The sequence below is a fragment of the Prionailurus bengalensis genome, chromosome B3, assembly GCF_016509475.1.
Source record: "Prionailurus bengalensis isolate Pbe53 chromosome B3, Fcat_Pben_1.1_paternal_pri, whole genome shotgun sequence".
NCBI classification, from domain to species: Eukaryota; Metazoa; Chordata; class Mammalia; order Carnivora; family Felidae; genus Prionailurus; species Prionailurus bengalensis.
The window spans coordinates 24,176,324-24,200,727 of NC_057355.1; the positions used below are offsets into that span (position 1 = coordinate 24,176,324).

A 24,404-nucleotide genomic window follows, 5' to 3' on the forward strand; every position below is an offset into this window, starting at 1 on the left:
CTAGTATCTTGTTGAGAATTTTTGCATCCATGTTCATCAGGGATATTAGCCCATAATTCTCCTTTTATGTGGAGTCGCTTTCTGGTTTTGGAATCGAGTTAATGTCGACTTAATAGAATGAGTTTGGAAGCTTTCCCCCCATTTTTTTTTGGAACAGTTTGAGAAGAGTACATATTAACTCTTCTTTAAATGGTTGGTAGAATTCCTCTGGGAAGCCATCTGGCCCTGGACTTCTGTTTGTTGGGAGATTTTTGATAACTGATTCCATTTATTTGCTGGTTATGGGACTGTTAAAATTATATATTTCTTCATGTTTGAGTTTTGGTAGTGTGTGAGTGTCTAAGAATTTTTCCCTTTCTTCCAGATTGTCCAGTTGATTGGCATATAATTTTTTCATGGTATTCTCTTATAACTGTATTTCTGTGTGTTGGTTGTGATCTCTCTTTCCTTCATGATTTTATCTATTTGGGTCCTCTCTCTTTTCTTTATAATAATTCTGGCTAAGGGCTTATAAATTTTATTCTTTCAAAAAACCAGCTTTTACTTTCATTGATCGATTCTACTGTTTTTTCTTTCTATATCATTTATTTCTGATCTAATCTTTATTATTTCCTTCTGCTGGCTTTGGACTTTATTTGCTGCTCCTTTCCTCACTCCTTTAGGCATAATGTTAAGTTGTATATTTGGGATCTTTCTTGCTTCTTGAGATAGGCCTGATTGCAATGTACTTTCTTCTTAAGACTGACTTTGATATATCACAAAGGGTTTGGACTGTCGTGTTTTCATTTTCATTTGCTTTCCATGTATTTTTTATTTATTCTTTAATTTTTTAGTTAACCCATTCATTTTTAGTATGATGCTCTTTAACCTCCATATATTTGAGGGCTTTCCAAATTTTTTCTTGTGAATGAGTTCAACTTTCATAGTGTTGTGATCTGAAAATATGTATGATGTGATCTTGATCTTTTCGTACCTGTTGAGGGCTGATTTGTGACCCAGTATGTGATCTATTCTTGAGAATGTTCCATGTGTACCTCAGAAGAATATGTATTCAAGGGATGCCTGGGTGGCTCAGTCAGTTGGGTATCTGACTTCGGCTCAGGTCATGGTCTCACAGTTTGTGAATTCAATCCCTGTATCAGGCTCTGTTCTGACAGGTCAGAACCTAGAGCCTGCTTCAGTTTCTGTGTTTCCCCCTCTCTATGCCCCTCCCATACTCATGCTCTGTCTCTCTGTCTCTCAATAATAAATAAACGTTATTTTTTTTTAAAAAAAAGAAGAATGTGTATTCTGCTTTAGGATGAAATTTCTGAATGTATCTGTTAAGACCATATTGTTCAGTATGTCATTCAAAGCCATTATTTCCTTCTTTATTTTCTACTTAGATGATCTGTTCATTGCTATAAGTGAGATATTAATGTATTCTACTATTATGGTATTATTATTATAAATGGGTTTTTATGTTTACTATTAATCAATTTATATATCTGGGTATTTCAAGTTGGGGGCATAAATATTTACAACTGTGAGATATCGATGGATAGACCCCTTAATTATGGTATAATGCCCTTGTTCATCTCTTGTTACAGTCTTTGTTTTATTTTTTTTATTTTATTTTTTTCAATATATGGAATTTATTGTCAAATTGGTTTCCATACAACACCCAGTGCTCATCCCAAAAGGTGCCCTCCTCAATACCCATCACCCACCCTCCCCTCCCTCCCACCCCTCCCCCCCATCAACCCTCAGTTTGTTCTCAGTTTTTAACAGTCTCTTATGCTTTGGCTCTCTCCCACTCTAACCTCTTTTTTTTTTTCCTTCCCCTCCCCCATGGGTTTCTGTTAAGTTTCTCAGGATCCACATAAGAGTGAAACCATATGGTATCTGTCTTTCTCTGTATGGCTTATCTCACTTAGCATCACACTCTCCAGTTCCATCCACGTTGCTACAAAGGGCCATATTTCATTCTTTCTCATTGCCACGTAATATTCCATTGTGTATATAAACCACAATTTCTTTATCCATTCATCAGTTGATGGATATTTAGGCTCTTTCCATAATTTGACTATTGTTGAGAGTGCTGCTATAAACATTGGGGTACAAGTGCCCCTATGCATCAGTACTCCTGTATCCCTTGGGTAAATTCCTAGCAGTGCTATTGCTGGGTCATAGGGTAGGTCTATTTTTAATTTTCTGAGGAACCTCCACACTGCTTTCCAGAGTGACTGCACCAATTTGCATTCCCACCAACAGTGCAAGAGGGTTCCCGTTTCTCCACATCCTCTCCAGCATCTATAGTCTCCTGATTTGTTCATTTTGGCCACTCTGACTAGCGTGAGGTGATATCTGAGTGTGGTTTTGATTTGTATTTCCCTGATAAGGAGCGATGTTGAACATCTTTTCATGTGCCTGTTGGCCATCCGGATGTCTTCTTTAGAGAAGTGTCTATTCATGTTTTCTGCCCATTTCTTCACTGGGTTATTTGTTTTTTGGGTGTGGAGTTTGGTGAGCTCTTTATAGATTTTGGATACTAGCCCTTTGTCTGATATGTCATTTGCAAATATCTTTTCCCATTCCGTTGGTTGCCTTTTAGTTTTGTTGATTGTTTCCTTTGCTGTGCAGAAGCTTTTTATCTTCATAAGGTCCCAGTAATTCATTTTTGCTTTTAATTCCCTTGCCTTTGGGGATGTGTCGAGTAAGAGATTGCTACGGCTGAGGTCAGAGAGGTCTTTTCCTGCTTTCTCCTCTAAGGTTTTGATGGTTTCCTGTCTCACATTTAGGTCCTTTATCCATTTTGAGTTTGTTTTTGTGAATGGTGTGAGAAAGTGGTCTAGTTTCAACCTTCTGCATGTTGCTGTCCAGTTCTCCCAGCACCATTTGTTAAAGAGACTGTCTTTTTTACAGTCTTTGTTTTAAAGTCTAGTTTGTCTGATATAAGTATGGCTACTATGATTTCTTTTGACATCCATTAGTATGATAGATGGTTCTCCATCCCCTTACTTTCAATCTGCAGATGTATTCCGGTCTAAAATGAGTCTCTTTCAGGTACAATATAGATGGACCTTGGTTTTTTATCCATTCTGGAACTTTATGTCTTTTGACTAGAGCATTTAGTCCATCTACATTCAGAATGGTTATTGAAGGATGAAGCTGGTGCCATTGTGTTGCCCATAAAGTTGGTGTTTCTGGTGCTTTTCTCTTGTTCTTTATTGTCTCTGTTGCCTTGGTCTTTTTTTTTTTCTCCACTGAGAATCTTCCTTAAAATTTCTTGCAGGGCTGCTTCAGTGATCACAAACTCCTTTAGTTTTCATTTGTCTGGGAAAGTCTTTACCGCTCCTATTCTGAATGACAGCCTTGCTAGGTAAAAAATACTTGGCTGCATAATTTTTCTATTCAGTACATTGAATATTTCCTGCCACTCCCTTCTGACCTGCGAAGTTTCAGTAGATAGGTCTGCTGGTAACCTTAGGTGTTTACCTTTATAGATTAAGGAACTTTTTGTCCCTAACTGCTCTCAGAATTCTCTTTATCTTTGTATTTTGCAAGTTTCTCTGTGATATATCATAGTGTTGACCTGTTTCTGTTAATTTTGATGGGAATTCTCTGTGACTCTTGGACTTGAATGCCTGTATCTTTCCTCAGGTTAGGGAACTTCTCAGCAATAATTTGTTCAAATAAAACTTCTGCCCCTTTTTCCCACTCTTCTTCTTGTGGGACTCCTATGATATGGATATCAATTCATTTCATGGAATCACCTAATTCTCTAATTCTCCCTTTGTGACCTAATAATTTCCATTCCCTCTTTTTTCAGCTTCATTATTTTCCATAATTGTATCTTCCATATCACCTATTCTGTCTTTTGCTTCTTCAATCCTCATCGTCACTTTATTCAGTTTGTTTTGCATCTCAGTTTTAGCAATTTTTATTTCTTCCTGACTAGTTGTTAGGTCTTTGATATCTGTAACAAGTGACTCTCTGGTGCCCTCTATGTTTTTTTCAAGCCAAGGTAGCAGTCTTATGACTTGTTCTAAATTATTGTTCAGATTTGGGGCACCTTGGTGGCTCAGTCGGTTAAGTGTCCAACTTTAGCTCATGTCATGATCTTGTGGTTCATGGGTTCAAGCCCCACGTCAGGCTCTGTGCTGACAGCTCAGAGCCTGGAGCCTGCTTTGAATTCTATGTCTTCCTCTCTCTCTGTCCCTCCCACACTCATACTCTGTCTTTCTCTTTCTCTCTCAAAAATAAACATTAATTGTTTAATAAATAAAATAAATTATTATTCAGATTTATCACTTACATCTGTTTTGAGCAAGTCCCTGGATGTTTTTTTTTTTTCTTGACCTTTCTTTTGGGGGAGAATTTCTCTGTCTTGTCATTTTTTTATAAATTTCTGTGTCTGCATGTTTTTAATGCTTGTTATGTTTCCTGCACCTGAGAGCACTGCTATATTAAAAATGGCTTATACACTGTCCAGTGCCTGTCAGTTCAGGAAGTGTTTCTGGTGCATGCTGTGTGTGCTCTGCTGATGTGTTTTAGCTGCTCTTCCCGACTGGTCAGTCCTCTGCAGATATCCTCCTTGCTTGCAGTGGTAGGGTTCAACACCCCAATCTGGGACCCAGCAAGGCATGGGACCCAGAAAGACATGGACCCACTCTACCCTCCAGAGGAGATCCCTACAGCACTGTGCTTGGCACTGTTCTGTCTCAGAAAATCCGTTGCATGGCCACACAGGTACCTGGAGATTATGGTGAAACACAGTAAAAAGCTACAGCCACTTTATCTGCCCTCTGCACACACCTGTGTACCCTGTGGTTGAATGGTCACTTAAAGGCACCAGCCAAGTCTTTTGTCCTTGGAGAGGCATTATACCCTCTTTCAAATGCTCTCCAAGAAGGGTAACTTTCTCCCCCAGTTCAACCAAAGGGATCCCCACACCACACTGTCTGATATCCACTCCTGGGCTTCCCCTTTTTTCTCCCCAGGAAAACCACAACCAGCCTGGATACACTCCAACAAATGGTGCAGACTTTTAAGAACTCAGAAATTGAGTTTCACTGTTTATAAAAGCTTGTAATAGTCAGTTTTTCACTATTCCCCCATCAATGGTTTTGAGGGAGTGCTTTTCTTGTGAAAACTCAATGCATTGCTCTCTCTCACTCTGTTTCCTTCTCCTCTCTGCAAAAATGGCTCCTACCCTTCTACAGCACCACACCTTTTCTCTTCCCCAATTCCCTTCTCTGCACCATATACCTGCCACATTGTCTCCCTAAAATTGTGCAGAATGTTCTCTTAATCCTCAAATCAATTTTTTAGGTGTCCAATATGATTTGATGTTGATCTAGCTCTGTTCAAGTGATGAGACTAGATTTGGGTCCCCCTACTACACCACCGTCTTCTGCACTGTGATTTTATACATTTTTAAAAAAAATTTTTAGAACGTTTATTTACTTTTGAGACAGAGAGAGAGAGAGAGAGAGAGAGAGAATGAGAGAGAGAATGAGTTGGTGACAGGCAGAGAGAGAGGGAGACACAGAATATGAAGCAGGCTCCAGGCTCTGAGCTGACAGGACACAGCCTGACATGGGGCTTGAACCCACAAACTGTGAGATCATGACCTGAGCCGAACTCGGATACTTAACCAACCAAACCACCCAGATACCCCAAGTGTTTTTAGATTATTTTCTTTTTTTTCAAGATTGAATAAAATCTATTGATTCATACTAAGTTCACTTAATATGTTCCTCTTATGTCAAGACTAATAATGAGACTATCCTATGAGATTTTTATATCATTTTCATTTATAAAGTTTCTCTCTCTCTTTTTTAAGATTCTTATTACTTATGTGACATTGGCTTAATTTTATTTTGTTCCACATATTTTTAGTTATAATATGAACATGTTTATCATCACTAATTTTAAATACTTGTTAGACAACTAAATCCTTGTTTTAATCTTTTATTGGTATATGTTTATTTTATGTTCTCATTCTATTTATACTGTGGAGCATTAATAATCTGGTGAGCCATTCATGCTGTCTTTTTTTATTTCCAGAATTTTTTTTCTCTTTTCTTCTTAATATAGTATTTAAAACTATCCAAGCAAATTAATTAATAAAGTTAAATTTAAATTTAGGTAAACAGTGAATCTTACCATCTTTTGCTTGGTTGAAAAATAGTCATTATCTCATATATATATACATATATATATACATGTATATATGTATATATATATATGTATATATATATGTATATATATATATACACTTTATTACTATATAGTTCAAGGTGGACAGAGATGGGTTTCATATAAAATATGACATGAAGAAGCACTTCAGGCATAGTTAGGCCAAAACATCCTCAAGGGCCAGTGGGAATTCTCACATCGGTAAGCATTTTGTCCTGAAGATACTGGAATACCTCTCAGGGTATTGTAACACTTCAGTGACAATGAGCCTCTGGTTATTCTACTCAGAAATGTGGTCACCAGTGATTCTGGTCTCCATGATTAATTTAGTGTTGATCAATGTCTCTTAGTATAACAGAATCCTGAATTCTTAGTGTATGCCATGTATCTCATTATAATGGTCCCTTTTATAAGTGTGCCTGGATAAATGATGACTCCACAAATGGATTTTGTTGGAATATGAACAAAGTGAGTAACAAAAATTAATTTTATGAGCTGAGGTCTAGTCCATGAATCATGCTGAGTAAAAATGTGGAAAGGAATTCAGTTTGGTCAGCAAATGTTATTTTAAAAAATGCTATGGTATTGTAAAACAAACATGCTGGCATAGTCTAGAGGAAATGAGTTGTAAAAAGATGTATATAACCAACTGTGGGATGATATAACTACTCTTTGTGTACTTGACTGCCAGTGTTTACACATGTGTCATAAGTAGACCCTGGGGAACCACCACATAAATAATGAGTCCCATGAGAAATGTTTGTGACTACACTTACGTTATTCACATGTTTGAGCTGCTGGAAACTTCTGAGTGATGATGGGTGTCTTTAATGAGCTTAGATTGTCAAAATCCAAAGATATTATGAAATTTTACTTATCATTTTCTATTAAGTAAAACAATGTGTGTTTCAAGAGTAGGCACTCTATGTTGAATCCTCACAGTATATTTTAATTTCCTTGTCAACCCACATACTAGGATTGGAACAGTTGATTACATATTGTTTTCTTTGTTTTTTTCTATGATCTAAGCAAGAAATTTCATATACTTTTGAGTGATGGCTTCAACTACATGGTAGATTAAACATTTTTATATGTGAAAGCCATATTTTAAATTCTTGTATTCTTACATGAATTACATTATCCTCTTTCATTTATCATAAATGGGTTTCTAATGTGTGTAGACAAACACCATAGTTATAATAAATCATTTCTCAGTGAATTTACTGGGGAAATTTTTAGGCAAATATCTTAGAAAAAATTATTTCTGTACCGTTGAGATCAAAATTGTGAGCATAACAATTGTCATCAGATGACCCAATGAATATCCATGAAGAATTCTTATAATTTTTTATAACTAAATATTCCATTAGGAAAATTTTGTTTTGCAACTTCTCTATCTTCCTATATACTTTGTAGATAGAGTGTAGTATCAGAATTCCATGGAATCTCATCACTGCACCAATGAAGTGCTGATTTTGAAGTGACCCCTTATCTGGGAAGGGAAAAAACAATATACTCCTAATTTTAACACCAAAATTGTAGCAAATTTACGTATCTCTGTTGTCTTATTATTTTTTAAGTAATCCAAATTTAATTCAATTAGTGTATAGTTGGTTAATACAAACTATTATTAGCATTAATAATTGTGGGAATATGTGAAGTTTCAGTCTCCTTTATTTTTCAGATTTTACTCTTTCTTCTACTTTGAATAACCAGAAATATCCTATAGTAATAATAAATTAGTGTATTTTTACAGAAAGGTACATAGTGAGTACTCCTGCCTAATGCAACTTTGACAAATGGTCATATATGCCATTCATATTTCCACATTTATACTTTTTAACCAAAGGTAGGTGTGGGCCAAAAACTAGGTTTCATATATATGAGTTTAATCCTTCTCCTTGATGTATGACATGAGAGAAACTGTTGGGAATAATTCTGCCTCCCATCCTCAAGGGCCAGTGGGAATTCTAACATCAGTAATCATTTTGTCCTGAAAGTGCTGACATTTCTCTTAGGGAATCATAATACTTCAGTAACACTCCAATAATACTGGCTACTCTGGTCAGCCATGGGGCTGGGTAAGCATTTCTCAGGGTGATAGAATCCTGAGTTCTTGAGTGTCTGTCACATATCCATTCTAAAGATCTATTTTATAAATATGCCCATATCAATAAAGACTTCAAAAAAAGTGGATCTTATATAAATCTGAAGAAAATGAATAACAAGTCACTTCTATGAGCTGAGCTCCAGAATAGGGACCATGCAAGGCTAAAACTGTGTAAAGAATTCAGTTGGTCAGGTAGTAGTACCAACAGGGTACTTGAAAGCTAACCTGACTACATATTAAGCAAAGTTAATTGCAGTTAATTATAGTTGTCTATAAATATCTAATTGTTGGGTAAAATGATAAAATTCTATTTGTTTCACAGGTAGCATCCATATACTCATACTAAACAGACCATGTAAAACAAGCACATGAGTAATTATCTCAGTGGAAAATGGTTGTGCCTATGTAGGACATTCATGCTATTTACTTAGATGTTACAATATGCTTAATAAGAAGCAGTCTATTGATGTCAATTAGATAGCTTATTTGAAGAACTTATGACTCTTATTTGGCATTTATCTCTTAAATAAAATAAACAATTGGTAATTTTAAAGTTGGTTTTATTCCTGTGAATGTTTTAGAGTGTTTTAATTTGATTGATGTTGTAGTCACAGGAAGTGGAATAGTTGTTTTTTGCTATCAGCCAGGAGGCAATTTTCTAGACATTAGAGTAAAGCATTCAGGTATATGCTACATAAAACATTTTAAAATCATGAAATAATTAATTTCCAGTTCTTGGTATTCAAGGTAGATTTCATTTGCTAATATTTCCCCAGCCAATTTTATATGTATTTAAATGTGGATTATAGATCCACAGCTAATATCATCCTCAAAGGGAAAAAACTGAGAGCTTTTCCCCTAAGGTCAAGAACACAATAGGGATGTCCACTCTCACCACTGTGGTTCAAGATAGTACTGGAAGCCCTAGTCTCATCAATCAGACAACAAAAAGAAATAAAAGGCTTCCAAATTGGCAAAGAAGAAGCCAAACTTTCACTCTTCATAGTTGACATGACATTCTATGTGGAAGACCCAAAAGACTCCAAAAAACTGCTAGAACTGACACGAATTCAATGAAGTCACAGGATATAAATCCATATACAGAAATCCATTGCATTTCTACACACCAATAATGAAGTCGCATAAAGAGCAATCAAGGAATTGATCCCATTTACAATTGCACCAAAAGCCATAAAATATCTAGGAATAAACCAAACAAAGAGGTAAAGGATATATATGCTGAAAACTATAGAAAGCTTATGAAAAGATTGAAGAAGACACAAAGAAATGGAAACACATTCTTTGCTCAGGAATGGGAAGAACAAATATTGTTAAAATATCTATACTACCCAAAGCAATCTACACATTTAATGCAATCTCTGTTAAAATAACATCAGCATTCTTCACAGCTGGAACAAACAATTCTAAAATTTGTATGGAACCAGAAAGGACCCCAAAGAGCCAAAGTAATGTTGAAAAAGAAAACCAAAGCTGGAGGCATCACAATATGGAGGCAAACCATAAGCTGTAATCATCAGGACAGTATGGTACTGGAACAAAAACAGACATAGATCAAAGGAACAGAATAGAGAACCTACAAACGGACTCACAAATGTATGGCCAACTTCAGCAAAGCAGGAAAGAATATCCAGTGGAAAAAAGTCTCTTCAACGAATGGTGCTGGGAAAACTGGGCAGATACATGCAGAAGAAACTGGACCACTTTCTTACACATACACAAAAATAAGCTCAAAATGGATGAAAGACCTAAATGTAAGGTAGGAAACCATCAAAATCCTAGAGGAGAAAACTGGCAGAAACCTCTTTGACCTCAGCCACAGCAACATCTTACTAGCCATATCTTCAGAGGCAAGAAAAACAAAACCAAAAATCAACAATGGGACCTCATAAAGATAAAAGCTTCTCCACTACAAAGCAGTCAACAAAACTAAAAGCCAAGTGATGGAATGGGAGAAGATATTTACAAATGACCTATCAGATAAATGGTTAGTATCCAAAATCTGTAAAGAGCTTATCACACTCATCAGCCTCCAAACCCCCAAATAATCCAGTGAAGAAATGGGCAGAAGACATGAATAGACACTTTTCCAAAGAAGACATCCAGATGGCTAATAGACATGTGGAAAGGTGCTCAACATCACTCATCATCAAGGAAATACAAATCAAAACCAAAATGAGATAGCACCTCACACCTGTCAGAATGTCTAAAACAAACTTAGGAAATAGCAGATGATAGCGAGGAGTCAGAGAAAAGGGAAAACTTTTGCACTGTTGGTGAGAATGCAAACTGGCGCAGCCACTCTGGAAAATAGTATGGAGGTTCTTTTAAAAATGAAAAATAGAACTACCCCAGAGCACCTGGGTGGCTCAGGACTCTTGGTTTCAACTCAGGTCATCATCCCACAGTTCATAATATCAAGCTCTGTATCAGGATCTATACAGACAACATGGAGCCTGCTTGGAATTCTCTCTTTCCCTCTCTCTCTGCTCCTCCCCCTCTCAAAATAAATTTTAAAACATTAAAAAAATAGAACTACCCTACAAACTAGCAATTGCACTACCACATATTTATGCCAAGGATACAAAAATGCTGATTTGAAGGGGCCCATACACCCCAATGTTTATAGCAACTCTGTCCACAATAGCTGAATTATGGAAAGAGCTCAAATATCCATAGACTTATGAACATATAAAGGTGTGTGTGTGTGTGTGTGTGTGTGTGTGTGTGTAATGGAATATTGCTCAGTGATCAAAAAGAATGAAATCTTGCCATATGAAACATCATGGATGGAACTAGAGTGTATTATGCTAAGTGAAATAAGTCAGAGGTAAATATATGATTTCACTCATATGTGGAAATTAAGAAACACAACAGATGAACATAGGGAAAAGAAGAAAAAATAAGATAAAAACAGAGAGGGAGACAAACCATAAGAAACCCTTGAATACAGAGAACAAACGTAGAGTTGCTGGAGGGGGTTGGGTGGTGGAATGGGCTAAATGGATGATGAGCATTAAGAAAGGCACTTGGGATAAGCACTGGGTGTTATATGCAAGTGATGAATCACTGAATTCTACTGAAACCAATACTACATTATATGTTAACTAACCTGAATTTAAATTTAAAAAATAAAGATGGATTATAGTTATAATGAATGATCCTAAGGGGAATAATTGGCAAAACCTTGACCTCAGTATCTTCTAAATAAAAGATGACTTCTGCTTCAGGAGTGACTATAATTTTCTTGTAATGTAGGTTGTCACGTGCATATCTATGGTTAATTCCTTGTAACCTGTTAATAGTAAACTTTCAATTAGGAAGTTTTTATTTTCAACTTCCATAATTTACTCCAAGCATAATAGGTTGGAAATTACATTGGAATTGCTTGAAATTGTTCCTGCCACACCATTTGAATTGCTGATGTTGTTACTTGTACAAATTTCCTCTTCTGGAAATGTTCAGAACACTGATTTTCAGGGTTAACATTGCAATTTTTAATAAATTTATTTTTCATGAATCATTTTTATTTTTAACTTTTGATTTAAATCTATGTTAGCTAACATATGGTGTGATATTAGTTTCAGGTGTACAATATAGTGATTCAACACTTCTACACAACACCCCGTGCTCATTGCAGCAAGTGCACTCCTTTAAAAACACTTTTTAACTAATCAATAATGTAATTGGTTTTGCAAAAACTCTATGAATCCAACAAATGTGAGGCTTAATAACTTGCTGAGTCATCTGAGGCTTCTGTCTCATTTCTAATAATATCAGAAAAATCCTAGTAGAGTAATCAATTAGTATATTTTACATGCAGGTACATGATGAACCATCCAGTCTTTTCCACGGTTGACAAATGGACATGTATACTTCTAATATTTCCATATTTTTACTCTATTTCCACAGGTTAATGTGAACCAAAACCTTGGTTTCATATGAATAAAAAGTATCTCCTTCCTCTTGAGATGTGACAAGGAACAAAGTATTGGGAATAATTCTACCATCTCATCCTCAAGAACCAGTAGGAATTCTACCACCAGTAAGCATTTTGTCCTGAAGATATTGACACTTCTCTCAATACACTGTAGCACTCCTATTACGTTATGACTCTGCCTGTGCTTGTCAGCCATGAAGCCAGATCATTAACTGTGATGACTGGTCTCCATGATTAAATACTATGGTTTAGTGTGTCTCGGGGTGAAATAATCTGGGGTACTCAATGTCTGTCATATATGTCAGGATCAAGATTTTTTTAAGTGTGCCTGGAACAATGATTCTAATTGGAATCTGAACAAAATGAGTGAGAAAGTCACTTCTGTGAACTGAAGTCCAGCACAAGACACCATACTAGGCAAAAATGTGGGAAGGGGTTCAGTTTGGTCAGCTGGTGTTACTAATAGGCCTATAGTAATTGAATTCTATCCTGATTGCATACATTAAGGATAATGAACTATACAGAGATCTATCAATTTCTGATTTAGGAATAACATGACAACTCTTTGAGTGCCTGGCTGGCAGCATCCATATATTCATAGTAACCAGACCCTGGAGAACCAGAATGTGAGGAGAGAGACCAGTGGTTATGCCTACCCTTGAGCCATTCACACATTTTTCTTACATGCCAAAATCTTCAGAGTGAGGAGAAGTTGATTGAGATCAACTAGGTAATTAACATAAAGGATATGTGTGTTTACTGATTTATGTTTTAAGTAAAAGAAATGTGTAAATTGAAGAGTAGTTTATATTTGTCAAAACTTCTTAAAGCATGTTTTAATCTCCTTGCTTATGAAATCACAAGAATTGCAGCACATTTTTCCCTCTGTCACCCTAATAGACATTTGGGCTGTGGACCTTAGTAGATGCTGCACTAAACATTTTTAATTATAAAATGATTACATTTTTAATTCTTGGTGTTTTAGGTAGATTTTACTGCCTAATATTCATATTTTGTTAGTAAGCTTCATAGTTAACATTGAAGGGAACATCCAGTTTTATTATTTATTTATTTTTGGGTTTTTTGGGTTTTTTGGTCTCTTTTTTTATTATTATATGAAATTTATTGTCAAATTAGTTTCCATGCAACACCCAGTGCTCATCCCAAAAGATACCCTCTTCAATACCCATCACCTATACTACCCTCCCTCCCACCCCCCATCAACCCTCAGTTCTCAGTTGTTTTTTTTTTAACGTTTATTTATTTTTGAGACAGAGAGAGACAGAGCATGAACGGGGGAGGGGCAGAGAGAGAGGGAGACACAAAATCGGAAGCAGGATCCAGGCTCTGAGCCATCAGCCCAGAGCCCGACGGGGGGCTCGAACTCACGGACCGTGAGATCGTGACCTGAGCCGAGGTCGGATGCTTAACCGACTGAGCCACGCAAGCGCCCCAGTTCTCAGTTTTTAAGAGTCCCTTATGCTTTGGCTCTCTCTCCCACTCTAACCTCTTTTTTTTTCTTTTTTTTTCTTCCCCTCCCCCATGGTTTTCTGTTAAGTTTCTCAGGATCCACATAAAAGTGAAAACATATGGTATCTGTCTTTCTCTGTATGGCTTATTTCACTTAGCATCACACTCTCCAGTTCCATCCACGTTGCTACAAAGGGCCATATTTCATTCTTTCTCATTGCCACGTAGTACTCCATTGTGTATATAAACCACAATTTCTTTATCCATTCATCAGTTGATAGACATTTAGGCTCTTTCCACAATTTGGCTATTGTTGAGAGTGCTGCTATAAACATTGGGGTACAAGTGCCCCTATGCATCAGTACTCCTGTATCCCTTGGGTAAATTCCTAGCAGTGCTATTGCTGGGTCATAGAGTAGGTCTATTTTTAATTTTTTGAGGAACCTCCACACTGTTTTCCAGAGTGGCTGCACCAGTTTGCATTCCTACCAACAGTGCAAGATGGGGGGACATCCTAGTTTTAATGCCTGATGCTGATGGAGGCCATTTGGGGAAACTTTGAGACCAAGGTCTTATGACCTTCAATGCTTCCCTGTTTCAAGTACTGAGCATAAATTTTGTTGTTACATAGATAGTCATGTGACTATAGTTTATTTTTTATAATTTGTTATTAATAAATTTCCAATTATGGTGGTTTTGTTTGTCAAAGTTTCTAATTTCCCTGTATATTTTTTATAGATTTAGAGGTGATAGTGGAATTGGATGGAATTCCTATTACTGCTCCAATGAACTACTGATTTTGTTACTTGTTACCAGCTCACTTCTATGGGAATAATCAGAATAGTGCACTCCAGAGGTAACATTGCATGTTTAATAAAATTTATTATTTATTATTATTTACATTCTATGATTTATCTTTAGCAAACAAAATTACAAATGATTTTGAGAATCTGTTAATACAAACAATGTGAGGCCTTTATAACCTTGGTCATCTGAGGATTCTGTGTACTTCCCCCCGCCCCCAGAATTTGTATGCTTCTTCTATTAAATAATATCAGAAGATCTTACTTGAAAGATAGTATTATATATACTTATGTATACTAAACCTCTTGTGTTGTACATGATACAGATGGATATGTATGCTTCTCATTTTTCCCTAATTTTATTCTATGCTAACAGATCAACATGGACTAAGAACTCAGTTTCATATAAAATCTTTTATTTCTTCCCCTTGAGACATGAAATGAAAAAAGTGTTAGGAAAAATTCTGCCTCCCATCCTTAAGCGTCAGTGGGAATTTTCTTGCTGGTAAGCATTTTTCCCCGAAGATACTGGCATTCCTCTCAGTGAATTATAACACTCTAATGATAAGAATTTGGCTAAGTTAGTTAGTAATGAGGCTGGGTCCTTGACAGTAGTGGCTAGTCTCCATAATTGAATAGTATGATTCAGTGTGTCCTAGTGAGACAATCCTAATTTCTTAATGTCTGCCTTTTTATATCAGGATCAAAATCCCTTTTGCAAATGTGCTTGGATCAGTGATGACTTCAAAAATGGGTCTTGTTGACATCGGAAGAAAATGAATGACAAAATCACTTCTGTGAGCTGAGGTCCAGCACAGGGACCATAATGCTAGACAGAAAAAAAAAATGTGGAGGAGAATTCAATTTGGTCAGGACATAGTACCAAATAAAAAAGACTATAGCATTGGAAAACTAGCATGCTGATGAATGCTAGTGGAAATGAATTGTACAGAGGCAATAAATAACTATTATGGAATGACATGCCAACTCTGAGTGCTTGACTGGTAGCCTTCATAAGCCCACAGTAAACAGACTGTGGAGAACCAGCACATGAATAGTGAACACTGTGAGAAATAGTTGTGCCTACACATGAGCTATTTACACCATTTCTTTAGTCATAGTCATTTGTGAGAATCAACATGTTTAGGCCTTATTAGATAGTCAATTAGAAATTATTCATTTTTTGCTAGTCATTTATCTCTTAAATAGAATAATTATGGGAAAATTGAAGAATAGATTATATTTATTGGATGATCTTATATGTTTTAATTTGCCTGCTAGCCCAGTCGCAGGGATTAGAACTTTTTTTTTCTTTTTCTTGTCACTCAGGAAGAAATTTTCTAGATATTTCATGATAGATTAAACTAGGTATTTCATTAAACATTTTAACATGAAATTATTAAATTTCTAATTATTTAAGTTTTATGTTGATATAATTGGATAATGTTTATATTCCATCAATGGGTTTATATGCATAAAGATAAGTTATAATCGTAGTGAGTAATGCTGGGGGTGCTCTGGATCTAATACCTTGAGACCGATGTATTAGAAATTTGACTTTCTCTACCACCTTTTCTGAGGAAAAGCATAATTTTTCTAGTTATGTAGTCAAGGGAATATATGGTTAATTCCTTAACTACCTCTCATCAGTAACCATTCAACTGGGAAGGTTATTTCACAACTTTTTAAATTTCCTCTGTGCTTTTGTAGAATGGAATAATTTTATGAATGTCATAGAATACTCACCATTGTAGCAAAGAAGTGCTGATTTTGTCATTTTTATCTGTTCCTTTTCTCTGGAATGGAACAAACCAATGCACTCCAAGGGTTATAATCAATTTTAAATAAATGTACTTTTATGGCTTTTTAAGTAAAATACTTATCTGTAATTAAGTAGATAATTGGTTTTGTGAAGTAGCTGTTAATCCAATGTGACTTCTTAATTATCAGTGAGCCATCCAATATTTTGTCTCTTTTATTTCCAAGATTTTTATGACTTCTCTTTTTGAATAACAACAGAAACGTCCTAGTTAAGTAACATGAGTTCTTTTGATATTAAGGTGTATTATAATCCTTTCTGTGTTATGAATGTTTGACAAAAGGATGTGTATACACATCTTTCCATATTTTTACTCTGTTTCCACAGGTTGACAAGAACACTAGCTGGGTCTCATATGAGTTTATTCCCTTTTCTTGAAAGAATTCCAACAGGAATTCTAACATTAGTATTTTGTCCTGAAAATACTGGCATTCCTCTTAGGACATTCTAACATTCATATGACAGTAAAACTCTGATTGTACTAATCAGTTGTGAGATTGAGTCATTGACTGTGATGACCAGTCTCCATGATTAAATGGTATAGGTGTGTCCCAGGGAGATGGAATCTGGAGTACTCAGTGTCTACCACATATCTTAGGATCAACGTCCCTTTTATAAATGTGGAATCTGAACAAAATGAGTGACAATCACTTCTGTGAGTTGAAGTCTGCTGAAGGATCCTGTAAGGCAAATACATATATTTGTCAGGTAGTAGTACAAGCCAGGTCTGTGGTATTTGAAACCTAAGCTGATTGAGTTGTACGGAGATCTATAAATATCTAATTTAGGAATGACATGGTACTCTGTGAATGCTTGGCTGGCAGCAACCATAGACTCATGATAATCAGACACTGGGGGACCAGCACATGAGTACTGAGACCAATGAGTTATGTTTTTGTCTACCCTTAAGCCATTCACCTGATTTCCTTATATGCTGCAATCTTGTAAGGCATAGTCCATTGAGGTAAATTAGATAGTCAATTCAAAAGATATTAAGTCATTAGTTACCAATTATTTTTTTAGATAAAGGAAACATAATGGAAGCTGAACAATGGTTTCTATGTATGAGAATGTCTCAGAGAGTATCTTAATTTGCTTGTTAATCCAGTCACAAGAATTCATAGTGTTTGATTTCTTGTCACCCAAAGAGAATTTTTCTAGACATTTGAGTGATGGAGTCAAGTAATACTGCATTAAATATTTTTAAATTTTTTTAATGTTTATTTATATTTTGAAAGAGAAAGACAGAGTGGAAGCAGGGAATGGAGCAGAAAGAGAGGGAGACACAGAATCTGAAGCAGGATCCAGGCTCCTAGCTGTTAGCATAGAGCCTGACACGGGGCTTAAAGTCATGAACCATGAGATTATGACCTGAGCTGAAGTTGGATGCTTAACCAACTGAGCCAGCCAGGTGCCCCTGCATTAAATATTTTTAATGGTGAAATTATTGCATTTCAAGTTCTTATAATTTTAATCGTTAATATTCATATTACTTTGGTCTGTTCATTTCTGTTTAAAGGGAGATCCTAGTTTTGATGAATGATGCTTAGAATTCTTTGGAGAAACTTTGACTAGGTCTCAGCACAAATAACTTTGTATACTATTCTATTCCATGGAACAAGTATACTTTTTTCTTGTCATGGTCAATGAATGTATGTAATTACTTATAACCTCTTATCAATAAACACTGAATATAAAAGTTTTTCTTTTTCAGCTCCTCTGATTGTCCTTGTGATTTGTAGGTTGGAAGTTAAGATAGTAATTTCATGGAATTCTTGCCATCTCACCAAAGAACAGTTGGTTTTGTCACTTTTACCAGCTCTCTTATCTGAGAAGAAATGCAATGATGCACTCTCATGGTAGTTCTGAAAATTTGAGAAATGGTTGTACCTACACATGAGCCATTTACACATTTGTCTGAGCTGCATAATTTTCTCAGTGATTATTGATTCCTTGAGGGCTGTTAGATGGTCAAAATTAAAAGAGATTATGGATTTTTGCCTTTCTTTTCTATGTTATGTGATAACAAATGTATGAAAATTAAGCAGTAGGTATGCATTTTGTCCCAAGAATACTGATATTCTTTTAAGGAACTATAATGATCCAAATGACAGTGAGATTCTGTCTATGCTAGCCAGCTATTGATTGTGTTTGCTGGTCTCTCTGACTTCAAAACATGATCACAGTGTCCAGTGATGTCAGAATCCTTAGTGTTTAGTTTATGTCACCTATTTCATGCTCATAGTCATGGTTATAAACATGCCTGGATAAATGATAGCATCAGTAATTTATCTGTTGGAATATATGGAAAACATGAGTGACAGAAGCACTTTTCTGAAACTGAGTTCAAGACATATAAATGCTATATAACGAAGTTACTGCTAACCTGAAATTCTGATAATTTAAAATATACTTTATAAAGAGTAGGATGAGTCCTCAATAATAACTCAAAAATATTAAAAGAAGTACAAAGAATTTAAACAGTGTAATAGGAAAATACTTACTTAAAACAAAAGAAAGCAGCTAAGAATGAACATAGGAACCAAAAAGATGTAAGACATCAAAAAAAGAAAAATGGCAAACATAAATCCCACCCTATGACTATTATATTAAATTTAAAAGACAGAAACTGAAAGATTCCATCAAAAATTAAATAGCTATATATTATTTATGAAAGATACAATTTAGAATGAAATACAAAAACAGTTTGAAACTAAAATGATGGATAAAGCTGTATTACGCAAGGAATACCTAAAAAGGAACTGGAATGGCTATTCTGACATCAGAGAAAACAGACATTAATGTAAACTATTATTAGAAATGAAAAAGAATATTATATAGTGATAGATGGTTTAATTAATCAGATATATGATAGATTGGTAGATGATAGATAGATAGATATAAAACATAATCAGCTAACTACAGTGCCTCAAATAACAAAGGAAAAACAGACATGGTTGAAGGGATAAGTAGATAGTTCAGTAATAATAACTGGACACTTTAGTACCTTCTTCTTAATAATTGACAGACCAATTAGAGAATCAGTGTGGTTATAGCATACTTGAGCAATCTTACCAATAAATTTGATCTGATACACACACACACACACACACACACACACACACATATACACACTCAGCAACAGCAGAAAACAAACTATTTTCAAAAACATCTGGAGTATTCTCCAGCATAGACCATATGCTACATCATACAACTAGACTCAATGAATTTAAAAATATTAAAATCATGTAAAGTATGGTCTATAGCCATAAGGGAATTAAATTAGAAATCAAAACAAATAAATCTGGGAAATCACCAAATATTTGAAAATTAACATACTTCAAAGAACCAATTGGTCAAAGATAAAATCATGAAAAAAAAAAACCTAGAAAACATTTAGAATTGAATGGGATACATAAAAAGAGATGCTTAGAAGAAAATTATAGTTTTAAAAAAAATTTTAAGGGGTGCCTGGGTGGCTCGGTCAGTTGGGTTTCGGACTTTGGCTCAGGTCATGATCTCATGGTTCATGAGTTCGAGCCCCACGTTGGGCTCTGTGCTGACATCTCAGAGCCTGGAGCCTGTTTTGGATTATGTGTCTCCCTGTCTCTCTGTCAAAAATAACCCTCCCCTGCTCACACTCTGTGCCTCTCTCTCTGTCAAAAATAAACATTAAAAATTGTTTTAAGTTTATTTATTTTGAGAGAGCACGAGCAAGTGAGGGGAAGAGAGAGGAAGAGAAAGATAATCTGAAGCAAGCTTTGTGCCATCAGTGCAGAGCCTGGTGCAGAGACTGATTCAGGGCTCAAATTCACAAAACGTGAGATCATGACCTGAGCCAAAATCAAGTTGGTGGCTTAACCAAATGAGCCACCCAGGTGCCCTAGAAAATTTATAGTTTTAAATGACTATCAGAAAAGAGTAAATATAAAAACATCAAATAAATAACCTAAACTTTCGCTTTAAAAAATAAGAAAAAAATTAAACTAGAAAATCAAGTGAAAGGAAGTAAATAATAAATATTTGGGCAAAAATCAATGAAATAAAAACAAAACCCAGAATTACTAGGAAGAAAACCCATGAGACCAAAAGTTGGATTTCTGCAAAGATTAATGAAACTGACAAGCCTTTAGTTAGACTGAACAAGAAACAAAGTGAGAAGACATAAATAACTAGAGTTAGGAATGAAAGAGGGGCATCACTACTGACTGTGGACTCCATTAGAAATGTCTCGTGTTTTCTTGAAGGGAGATGGATATGGAGGAATCCAAGGTTTTAGTTGCACTTAAGACTCAGCAACTAAACACTGATACTTAGATTTCCATCATCAACAATGGTTATCTCTGCAAATCTTCCAGAAGTTCCCTTGACAATATAATATCACTCATTCATATTTATCTATGTTTTTAGACAATATTTAACTAGCCAATAATTTAATCTATTTTATGAGAACTTTTGTAATCACATCACATGTATACATTAATAATATGGTGAGTCCTCCATGATTTTCATTCCTGTGTATTCTAGAATTTTTGACATTTATGTGCTTAGCCCAAAGCATAAAGGCATAGTTCCTTTTTCGGGCATAAAGATTATATTGGACCAAAGTGAGATATGGGATTGAGAGAACATCTCTGAGCCCTCAGTAGTGTGTCCTGTTGAGTATGAGCATTAGAAGAGAATGGGAAACTACCCCAAACACATTTCATGATAAGCTGGAAGACTCTATATGCTTCCTACCTGTTTAGTTATTTTTCTCAAATTACTATACACCATGATTCTCAACATAGTTGATGTCATACTTCTGAGGTGAAAAGTAATTCTTGGGAGCAAAAGAAATCTTAAATATTATAGTGGTTTATGGCCCTCCAAACAGTCACCATGCACATACACAAATAAGCAGATATACAGAATATTTGTGGTATTAAAATTGGTGGGGGGGGGGAGGATTGAAAACTAGGGGAAAATGTCTAAAAAGGATATCCAATCACATGATAATAAAAAAAGGTTGAGACACACTGTCATGCAAGTCTAAAGAAATTAATATATTTCTGTCATCTAACTGTGTAAGAATCAAGTGTAATAGAAGCCAGAGCAGTTGCTATACTTTGCCAAGATTCCCTCAGTAGTAACAGGCTTTGCAGAGACAGTAATTTTAGAAGATTGTGTTTCTTTTCCCATTTAGACTCACCTAATATCTTTCTCTTCCATGATACATTATCCTAACTTAGATATTAATACTTTTTGAAGAACTGTGTCTCTATGGTTCCTTTGAAGGGAAAGTCTACTGTCTTCCATTAGGACTTTAAGAAAACTCTAACGTCCATATTCATGCATTTTCCAACAGCAATTTTCGGGACCAAATTTACTCTTAGACGAGAGAATTATGTATGCACAGTGATATACTATTACTCTGGCCCCAGGATTTATAAACCTTAGTTCAGCAGGAGCCAAAGTTCTATTGGAAACAAATTATCTAGAGCTACTAACATGTATGCCAATGTATGATGAAATATGTAGATCTTATAAAAATAGCATCTTTAAAATATCTGTAATTGAAAATTTAGGTAAGATTATTTTGGGGAAAATGTGTTTGAAAATAGAAGTATAAGCTGCTACATTATGATAAATGTTTCTAAACTTGTCAGGAAACAGAAAATGAAATAAGACAATATTACATCAGCATGTTTATATTCTGAAGACAAAAGCATGTTTTAACAATTATGATTTTTGCCTACTTTTTTCTTTAATATAAATTTTAAAATTTTATACCTTTACATAAAGCTAGTATTTCAAGATATTTTAATGGTTGACATGATGAAAAAGAAACCTAAATACATTTGATTAAAGTTGAGATATGGTGTTCTGCAGATGACTTCAGAAAGACATTGTTAGGACATTGCTTTAGGATACACACAATTCTTTATTTTTTACTGAGTAATCAGCAAATTTGAGATCAGAAAATCAAATGTAAGCCATTGTTCTGTGCAATTTTGAGGATACTCTGAATATATTAATGAAGTGTACTCTTCATTTTATAACACCTATACTTTATTGTTTTATTGAAGTTGTTTAAAACTGATGATTTACAGTATGAGCTTTCTTCACAATCATAGATAAAAATATTGTATTTATGAATTCTTTTAGATGAAGAGTGGTTAGAACATTTATGATTCTTGCACAGGAATGTATCCTTTCACGAGATTATTGCTTTGGAGTAAATATTAGACTGTTATTATAAAAGAGATATTTAGTTTAATCCAATCCTTCCAAATATTTAGATATTATTGACATGCATATTTTCTTTTAAAGATGGTCTTGTGAAAATTGATAAGCTAGAAACAATTTTCTTTTGCCAATGGAACTGTGGGAGCTTCTCTTGGACTTCATGAGATGGTAATAGAAAAACCATGTTTTTATTGAGATATATATATATATACACACGTGTGTGTGTGTGTGTGTGTGTGTGTATGTTTGATAACATTTAGCCTTAATAGAAAAAGAATATTTTACCTTGATAAAATAATTACTAGCCAGCCATTTTTTGGGTCTATTCAATGTCAGGTGGAAGGAAGAGCAATGCATGTTTGAAGGCTGTGCATGTGACACACAAGAACTTAGCAATATCCACTCTTTCCAGTCTGTATAGCACTATACCCACAATTTGTGCATGTTTTATTGTTAAATTAGATTACATGTACATGCGTTTGTGTAATATTTAAAAATATATATAGTTTATATGTACATATAGGTAAAATTTATACTATGTATGCATATTTTGTCTTAAAATGTTATTTTTCCTCTTGTTTCCCCCTGCCAGGTAATGATGGGGCCTAAAAGGGAAGAGAAATTGTCTATGCCTTTGCCTTTCTTGAATTCTATCTCCAGAGAGTAAGATAACAACTTAATTTTAAGTCAGTGATTCTCCATTCCTACCTGTGGTCTTTTGGACACCCTTGCAGGTATGACTGTATTATCAGGGACATCATGTTTACTGGAAAAAAGCCCAAGATAGATAGGATCTGATAGATCTCCCTCTTCTTAAGCTTGATAACATTTGGTTGTAGCTAAATATTATTAAAAGCCCATCTAATATCCAGTTAATAGTGGGCATTACAGTAACTAGGAGTTACAGCTGTGGGTAATAACAGGTATCCCTAAATGGAGGACTTTCTCAACAACTCTAAACCCTCAACAGTCCTAAAACTGTATCTACCTCTATGAGACCATTTACTAAGTTACTTCTCAGGTCTTTATTTCTGTGCTTGATTCATCAAATGGGCTTTTAATTTCTTATGGCCCGACATTTTTAGTTTACTTTTGTGGTACAAGTAATTATAGATTTCCAGGCATGGAATATGTTCTCAATAAACTTTTACTGAGAATAGATACATAAATAGATTATACTGAGTGATTTTGTAAGTAGCCTGGCCAAATAAGCAGAAAATAATAAATGATGGGGGAAAAAGAGACATAATGTTCAGTGGGATTCAGGCAATCCAGTCAATTTTGGAAATGCACAAGAGATAAGGGCTCTGACATAATATGCTTATACTGAAATGTATAGAGCTATGGTGCAGCTAGCTATAGTTTCTGAGTTGTGTGAGAGTTAAGAAGCAGCTTCCAAATAAAATCATTAAAGAGTACCAAAGAATAACTTCCCAGCCTCCAGCTGAATTACCTTTTTCATTGGAAGTGTAATTTTTCATTTTTTTCCCCTCAGAAGATCACTTCTTGGGAGTTCATTTGAAGTGAATGATACCAGTAAATCCTTGAAACAAGACTCTTCAGACAAAGGGGCTGTTGTCCAAATGCTACCCTCTGAAGGTAAGGTTTTTTTTCAGAATATTCCTTGCTTTCTAGGGGCAACCATGTCTGGGCAGAAACTTAGATGTTAATTTTCTGAAGATTATTGACTTCTGGTTATATTCTAGTTGACTTCAAGGGCCAGAATGCATAGTGAGTTAAGAGATACAGCTTTTCTTATATACATTCATAGATTTTCTACATTTCAGTTAGTATAGTTATGGTTAATAAGAAAGATTTTCTTAACTTTTCTTA

General features: G+C 35.1%; 1 protein-coding gene across 6 annotated transcripts in view; it reads left to right on the forward strand.

Annotated features, from left to right (window-relative positions):
• LOC122468348 (collagen alpha-2(I) chain-like) overlaps positions 1–24,404 on the forward strand; it is a 52,057-nt gene that overhangs the window by 25,867 nt on the left and 1,786 nt on the right. For 2 of the 6 annotated variants that reach the window (XM_043554875.1, XM_043554887.1), the window contains 5 exons: positions 12,224–12,356; positions 14,460–14,577; positions 22,656–22,739; positions 23,164–23,305; positions 24,067–24,170. In XM_043554875.1, the coding sequence (XP_043410810.1) occupies positions 12,224–12,256 (33 nt within the window). In that variant the 3' untranslated portion in view covers positions 12,257–12,356; positions 14,460–14,577; positions 22,656–22,739; positions 23,164–23,305; positions 24,067–24,170. Of the gene's footprint in view, positions 1–12,223; positions 12,357–12,798; positions 12,982–14,459; positions 14,578–15,225; positions 15,361–22,655; positions 22,740–23,163; positions 23,306–24,066; positions 24,171–24,404 lie in introns of those variants that run through there. The other 4 variants (XM_043554876.1, XM_043554877.1, XM_043554879.1 and 1 more) reach the window with 4 other exon arrangements.